The sequence below is a fragment of the Lemur catta genome, chromosome 4, assembly GCF_020740605.2.
Source record: "Lemur catta isolate mLemCat1 chromosome 4, mLemCat1.pri, whole genome shotgun sequence".
In the NCBI taxonomy this organism is placed as follows: domain Eukaryota; kingdom Metazoa; phylum Chordata; class Mammalia; order Primates; family Lemuridae; genus Lemur; species Lemur catta.
In genome coordinates this window covers 78,633,902-78,642,076 of record NC_059131.1, presented here as the reverse complement: position 1 = coordinate 78,642,076, position 8,175 = coordinate 78,633,902, and the positions used below count along the sequence as shown (strand labels likewise).

Below are 8,175 nucleotides of genomic sequence, written 5' to 3'. Positions count from 1 at the left end.
ATTACAAACCTGTACAGTATGTTATGGTATTAAATACTATACACATATCTAAACACAGAAAAGGTACAGGAAAAATATAATACTATAATCTCCTTGGACCACTGTTGTGTGTATTGTCCCTTGTTGATCAAAAACCTCATTTGTATGGTATATGACTCTACCTGTGTGTGTATCTACATATGAATATATATATATATAGAGAGAGAGAGAACAGAACATATTGGCAAAGATGTGGAGAAACTGGAACCCTTGTGCACTGTTGGTGGGGATGTAAAATGGTGCAGCAGCTGTGGAAAATAGTATGGCAGTTCCTCAAAAAATTAAACACCGAATTGCCATTTGATCCACCAATTCCACTTCTGGGTATATATACCAAAGAACTGAAAGCAGAAACTTGAAGATACATTTGTACACCCATGTTCACAGCAGCATTATTCACAATAGCTCCAAATGGCCATGGACAGATGACTGGATATACAAAATGTGGTCTATCCACACAATGGAATATTATGCAGCCTTAAAAAGGAAGGAAATCCCGACACATGCTACAACATGGATGAACCTTGAGGTCATTATGCCAAATGAAATAAGCTAGTCACAAAAAGACAAATACGGTGTGAGTCTACTCATGAGGTACCTAGCGCCGTCAGATTCATAGAGACAGAAAGTAGAAGAGGGGCTGCCAGGGGCTGGGGGGTCTTTAATGGGTGTAGAGTTTCAGTTTGGGAGGATGAAAGAGTTCCGGTTATGGTTGCACAATAATCTGAATGTACTTAATATCACTGAACTGTACACTTAAAAATAGTGAAAATGCTAACTTTTATGTTATATGTATTATGCTACAATAAGAAATAATTTTAAAAGGTTATGTGCTTGTCTGAAAAGATCTGTGATATTCTGGTGGAAACATCAGGAAACCAAAGTACGGCGGTGGGCGGAGGACACTGTGGTACTGTCGAGGGCCGGAGGAGATGCTGAAGCAAGTGGGGAGAGCGCAAAGCCCCCATGCAGCGCCTCCTAGTGAGGGCACAGCAGTGGTGCAAAAGAGCTCTTGGTGACTAGTTTAGGCTTTTCTTGGGGGCCAGGGGACAGCTAGCTAGAGGGCTATCCCCACACAACAATGATCCAAGAACTTTCTGAATATTAAGACTACTACTGGCAGATGCATAATTATATTCTTCTTTAAACCACTACACCTTTCAAAAATGCTACAATAATCCTGACTTGCTCTGGCTGTTAGTAAAATACTTTAGAAACCATCTCTCTTGGCCCAGTACATGCCTACCACAAATCTTGAGACCAAAACTTAAATTGCAGAGGAATTGTTTTCAAAAGACACCAGGCAAAGCCCCACTTGTGTTTCAGGAGAAGTGTGTGCTTATATTCCAGGTGCTTGCCTACCAGCTGCATGTACACATGCCCCCTTCAGCCAAGGGAGGCCGCCGTGAAAGCTGGGGGTGGCTGGTGCTTTCCCATAAACACCCAACAAGCCGCCCACTCCCTGTGACCACATCCACAGCGGGAAACACCCGATGGAAGGAACGGTTAGTTAGGGCATGCCTGCTGGGGGCCCTGCAGTGCCACTTGTCCCCACCTCCTCCCCCAGTCTGTATCACACATCTCTGTGTGTGTTTGTTGTTAAAAACAAAACGTACACTTTAAAGAAACCCAATAATTTCTATGATTTTATCTCATTGCTGGTTTAAGTGGAATGATCGTCAGATCACCAGAAAGGCATGCCTAATTTTTACTTTTTCCATAAGCCAAAGGGAAGTCTAAATCTATAAGGCAAAACCACAGCTGCAATTTTAACCCAGTGTGTGATGACCAAAGAGTGCTCACATAACGAGGCCGGCACATACCCAGCCTCTGGGAAGGATGGGGAGCCGTGGTCCCAAAAGAAGTTATGACCAACACACCAATCAGGTTTGCTATTGATTATATTAAAAGAACCAGCTTTCAATAAGACACCTGTATTCACAGATCCCAGTAGCTAGTGTGTTGTTTATTTTATTTTTTTGAGATGGGATCTCACCTAGTGCAGTGGTATCATCACAGCTCACAGCAACCTCAAACTCCTGGGCTAAAGTGATCCTCCCGCCTCAGCCTCCCACATAGCTGGGACTGCAGGCATGCGCCACCACGCCTGGCATTTGTTTTAAAGGTGGGTGTTGATGAGTAGCCAGGACTGAGGAGGCAGCATCTCTGAGGGCTCTAACCCATCTGAGAATCAGGCAACGAGCACTAAACTTCCAGATCAGAGCCTGTAGTACATGATCTTATAGATCCTTCTATTTTTAAGAATTAAATATGCTTACAGTTAGAAATATTACAGAAATCCAGACTTAAAACTTGCATTTGGTACTGGGCAAAAAGCCTGGCAATTAAAAATAACTTATCTTTGAAACTGGAAAGATGCCTATAGGCACTGCTCACAGTAACCTAAGCTTTTTCTTAATGTCAACTCTGAATCCCTTTTAATAAAGGGATTTGTTCTGTGAAGTTTGGATTCGGTCAAGGGGCTGCACTTGGGGACCTGGAGAGCCACATGTGGCCTTGAGGCTGCAGGTTCCCCACCCTGGATGGAATGATGACATTGCCTGAAAACAGTTTTGGTTAGAAATTATGACTTCTATAAGAAACACTATAATTTTTAAAATACAGAAATGAACTCTTCTAATGCTTTTATTTACTGACCAAATAATTTCATTAAATTAAAAAAAAAGAGGAATAGAACACTTGTCTAATTTTAGTGTGGCCAATATGTGCATTAAATTATCCTTAGCATGAGAGTTTTTCTCTGTTGGAAACAAATCTGCTATATGACAAAAAAAATTAGCATCTAAATACTACTGTGGGAAACAACAAATACAAGGTAAAACGTGATCTCATTGGTATCTAAAGTCTTTCAGAAGAAAGTGGCCTCCTAAGCCTTTGGCTGATGCTGTCCTGCAAAGTCACTGTGGCCAGCTCTGCACCTTTTCAGACCTCATCCTAGTTGTGATCTGTCACTTTCTGAACAACCTTTACAAGTAAGGGGGACGTAGCAATTGAGAAAATAGAATACCGATGACTTGCACAGCTTACCAGAAATCTAGTTAAGGGTGTCTGTAAACTGTAAGAACGGCTTTCTAGCCATATCCATAGAATCAATGTAGACAAAATATATTAAAGATTTATGATAAGCATACATATTTCTGAATTTTCTATATTTAAGGAAGTATGGCTCACAGGTAGAGGTATGAACACGAAATATGAAGAATAAAAAACAATATTGTGCCACCTTTAGCTGCCAACAATAAATGACAAGTGTAGATAAGAGAGGGGAGAGCAAGGGAGGAAGAAGAGATGGAAGAAAGAACAAACAGTAGGTACCGAGGTCAGGACAGCACAGAAACAGAGCCCCACAGATTCCTTTGTCCATTCATGAATTAATCCAACATCCATCACACAGACACTTCTGAAATACCTGGTGCTTCGCTGACACTACATAGTGCAGGATATGGCAATGTCTCTGTTTTTTCCTGAAATGTGCACCTCTCAATATTGTCAAACAAAGGTCTAGCTCATTTATACTGGAATCATTCAGGATATTTAAAAAGTTGATCCACATCTTGAAAAAACTGTTGTGCTTACTCAGAAGTCAGGCTTCCTCTGCTAACCTCAATTAAAGTCCCAGGGCCAAAGATTGCAAGAGAAGAAAAGGAAATTAAATGAAGATATCTGCCTCTGAGTCCTAGAGGGAGGCTGAACCCCTCAGATACCTTTCTGTCCTGGCACACCACGAGATGCGATTATGTCAGATTGTGAACCTAAGGGCTCTTGGTGGCCGGGTGTTGGCTGTGAAGCCAGGCTCTAACCTAAGAAATGCCAAAATGAATAGGAAAAAAGACAAGGGGGAGGGAGCAGATGGTGGAAAAAGAATAAGCAAGGGATCTGTCCACTTGTCCACCAGGACAGATCTGTAGCAGTTGCAGTGACAGAACAGACCCTGTTATGAATAGGAAATGCAGCAAACCTGGCCTAGTTCTGCTGTCAGGGAAAAAAGCAGAGACACCCCTTAGAGCAGCATCGGCTCAGCACAAGGCATGTGTACTAACAGCCAAACATGGCGCACTCCATCGGGACAGGAGCCCTGCACAGCACCAGGCCACAAGGAGCCACAGATCAAGATGGCGCCACTATGTGTGCAGAGCCGATGTGAGTCCCAGTGGAGCCCTGTCTGCCCCCAAATGCCTGGAATTAAAGACCCCAGCACACGATGAACATGTTGTTCCTTGGTTTTCCAATAAGGCAGGATGCAAAAAAAATCTGGAAAGGCTCCTATAAAGATGGTTAAAAGAAAACAAAAACAATTAGTGCTTTAACTATTTAGAAAATAATTTTAGCAAAATTATTCTCTGATAATTCAAGACAAAGGAGACGGTGTGGTGTATTCAAGTTCTGAGACAAAACCCAGATAATGCATGTATCCTTCCATACCCAAAAGGATTTGGTCCCCAAGTTCAGATAGTGACCACCACCTGTACATGTTCCACAGAAAAGCCACAGGTCCTCCCTAAGGCCAGCAACCACAGAGGACACCTTTCTCACCTCCCCTTTTCTAAGGTCTTTCCTCTTCTGCCCAAGTCTAGACAGAAAGAACAACGAAGGGGGCCAGTGTTTCCACATTGTGGGATTTCTTTAGTCCTGTTCCCTTCTTAGAAGTCTCTCTAAATTCAGAATGTTGAAACCACGATTATACTTTTTGACTGCATTATACTTACCCCTTAAGCACGCCGGACTAAGCACTTGATATTATAATTGGTTTTCTAGTGCTTTCTCCAAGTTTCTGCTCGACAGAGTTAAAAGTGCTGCTGTCCTAATTCTCTTAAGGGTTCAAACATGATCTAAAGGAAGCTATGCACAGAGCTTACGTCGAGTGAGAACAATTTAATGTGATGTCTTGCCAGGAATGATAAACTCTGGCAGCTTGATAAGAAAATCTCAGAGTTCAGATTTCAGATGTGGTTAACTGTCAGGCCAGCACGCCTGCCCCAGCACATCTAAAGCTGCCACCGACTCTGAGAAGCTGCTGACACTGCAAAGGAGTCCTGTGTCCACAACCACGATACTCCTCCTGCCTCAGAGAAGAGCAGATCACAGTGGCCTCTCTCTGAAGGGCTTTGAATTCTTCTCAGATCAGTCAACAGGAATCTGGAATGTGCACTCACTTATTGTGCCCTTTTTAGAGGAAAACAATCACAGTATATATAGCCTATACTTACTGTCTTACAGTTTGCACTTAAAAAATGAAAGTGAAGCCTATTAGCACCAATGAAATTCAAGTACACTGGACTCTGTCTTCAAAAGTCATGTTTTGGGGGTCTCACTACCACAGAAGGTGTATTTGGAAAGTTGTCTACGAAATGGATTGTTTCCATAACACACGGAAAGGCTGCCTCCCGCCATGTGGGCCCAGTTCTCCCAGCAGGCTTGGCCACACTCAGAGAATGCAAACCCCCAGTGGTCAGATGCAGTGGCCTCGTGCCTCCGATTCACTGCACACACACAAAACTCATCTCTCTCAAGAATCCTCCTCCTCTTTTCAATTCAGCCCTTAAGTGCTTTAAAAGCTTTTTGGAGATGATCTCAGTGGCGCTGCCTGTGGTGGAGATGACCTTGGGATTATGTGGTTTACAAAGAAAAACAAACCAACCAACAAAAGGCCGTGTCAGAAACCAGGCGCCTGTCTCGCAGAGAATACTGTGTGTGCCTCTGCACAGAGAAACAAAAGCAAGTCACCAGGGCCTTCCACACACACAATGGGGAATCAGGACAGAAAATGAGGTTTGAGTCTGCAAAACAGAGAAGGGGAAACCTTAGGAAAGAGGCACAACTACCTTCATGAGCTAAAAGCATTTTATGTAAACTCCCATCTCCAGAAGAACGAGTGGCCACGGTGAACAGGTTCTAAGGCAATTACAGAGTAGCCACCCGTCCTACTCCGTGTTCCTCTACGTTCTCCTGCTGTTTTGAGTGTATTCCAAAAGGGGCACGGCACACACAGTCACACCGTGCGACACAAACACGCTCACTGTTCCTGCCCGGCAGGGCCCGCGGGCGGAGCGCACTTACCGAGGACTCGCTGTCCCTAATGAGGAAGTCGCCCTCGACGCCCCGCTCGTTGAGGGCGCACTCGGCCTGGTGCCGCGTCACGTTGCCGTAGTACCACTCTCTGCCCGCGAAGCGCCCGCTGGACGAGGGCCCGGTGTAGCTTATCTGCGGGATGTGGGTGGGGTGCAGGGCCGGCCCGTCACTGAGGACCATCACGTAGTTTTTGGGGACGAGGCCGACCTGGCCCCGAGCGTTTTTGCACTTCCACCACTCGGGGTCGTTCTCGGGTTTCTCGATCACCTCCATGGTCTCTCCCTTCTCGAAGTTCAGCTCCTCCTCGGTGACAGAGCTGAAGGGGTACAGCGTCTGCACCACGTGCAGCACGCGCGCGCCCTGCCCGTTGCTGAGCGAGGCGCCCTTGCGCAGGCTCAGGAAGCTCGGGGACTCCGCGGCCGCTTCGTCCGCCTCCTCCAGGACGTAGTTGGAGGGGAACCAGCCGATCTGCCCGTTGTAGCTGCCTCGCCACCAGCCGTCGCTGCACTTCTCCATGACGGTGACGCGCGACCCCTTCACCAGGGACAGCTCATCCTCCCGCTCGGCCACGTAGGCGAACTTGACGAAGGCCGGGATGTTGAGGTCGTAGATGCGGTCGGCGCCGCTGCCATTGGCGGGGTACTCGGCGTCCGTGCTGGGCGTGGGGGACGCGTCCCGCGCGCTCGTCTTCCTGCGCGTCTTGCCGAGGCCTGCGGAGACACAGCAAGGCTCAGTGTGCGCCCGCGCCCGCGCCCGCGCCCAGCTCCACCGTGGTTGCATCTATAGCCACCACCAGGAAAATAAAACGTTGGCAGCAGCGTTGGGCGGTTACTGAAAGTTGTACTAAAATCGATCTCTCTTACCCATTAAAAAATGCCGGCGTCCCGGCCACACACAAGATACTAAGAACAGTGGAAAGCTTCCTTCTGAAATGCCATTTTTAGAGAATCTATGTGCACCTCAGTTAGAAAACTAAGGTATAAAGGCACAGAAAAAATCGTCTGCATTTTCATGGTGGGAAGTTGGGCTAAATGAATTCAAAGACCCATCCCAACGCAAAGATGTATCATGTCTCAGCCCCCACGAGCCAAACTTGCAGCCCAGCCCTGCCGCGCCCCTCCCCACCACTGCCCCCACTCCTGGGGCACTCATGGGCCTCCCTCCCCTTGCCTGGTAGCATAATGGTCCCACTGCGCAGAAACCCCTGTCTTCACCTTTCTTCTCTTCTTGCAATTCTTCTCTTCTTTCAAAACAGTGGACCAATTTCCCACAACAGATTGTGATGAATGAATAGGGAAAAATTAGCTGATTCCTTAAATCTAAGGCAAAATTTTTCATACTGTGAGTCAAAACTCACTAGTGGATCATAAAAATCAATTTAATGGGTTGCAACCAACCTGTAGGTATGTGTTGGGTTTAAGGGAATGAAAACAGAAAATTTCAGTGCACCAAACACAATTACAGTAAGTAGTGTTTCTTCAGTCACAGATGTGGGTACTGAACTGTAATGTGCAACATCTTTCTTCCTGTGGATGAGGAAAAAAGTTTGAAAAGCCCTAAGATAAAAATGCCTTAACCCTGTTAAAATGCACAGAATTCTGGAACATTCTAGGGGAAGAAAGCATGTTGGCCCCAGAGCTGGAAACACACCACTGCACAGGCAGGGCTGGCCTTCTTCCTCCTCAGCTTTCCCAAGACACAGCTGCTCACCTGTGAGTTCTGCTTCAATCTCTAACTTAGTCAACATGGAGGTTTAGATGGTATGGAAACTGCGCTCACTCATTTGCAAATTTTTTTTCTCTCCAAAATGACACCAAAGGACTTACATAGGTAGCTTGTACCTCTCTCTCCTTTTTTTCTTCAAACTGGAGTAAAGAGAGAGAGGTCCTAAGAATTACTTTTGCTTCTCTTGCCTTGCCAAGTAGGCGTGAGTCAAGAGGGTTAAAAGGCTGCATCACAATTGTCCTTGACTGTGGAGCATTGGGCCACTATCCCCACAAAATGCAGACTGGCCCCAGGCCTGAGATGCTGCTGCCCTGGGACACG

The 8,175-nt window shown here is 46.0% G+C and overlaps 1 protein-coding gene across 5 annotated transcripts in view; it reads right to left on the bottom strand.

The window, feature by feature from the left end:
- Nucleotides 1–8,175, bottom strand: part of NCK2 (NCK adaptor protein 2) — a 131,525-nt gene that overhangs the window by 8,513 nt on the left and 114,837 nt on the right. For all 5 annotated transcript variants that reach the window (XM_045550348.1, XM_045550349.1, XM_045550345.1 and 2 more), the window contains one exon: nt 6,118–6,839. In XM_045550348.1, coding sequence (XP_045406304.1) covers nt 6,118–6,839 — 722 coding nt within the window. The remainder of the gene's footprint in view (nt 1–6,117; nt 6,840–8,175) is intronic.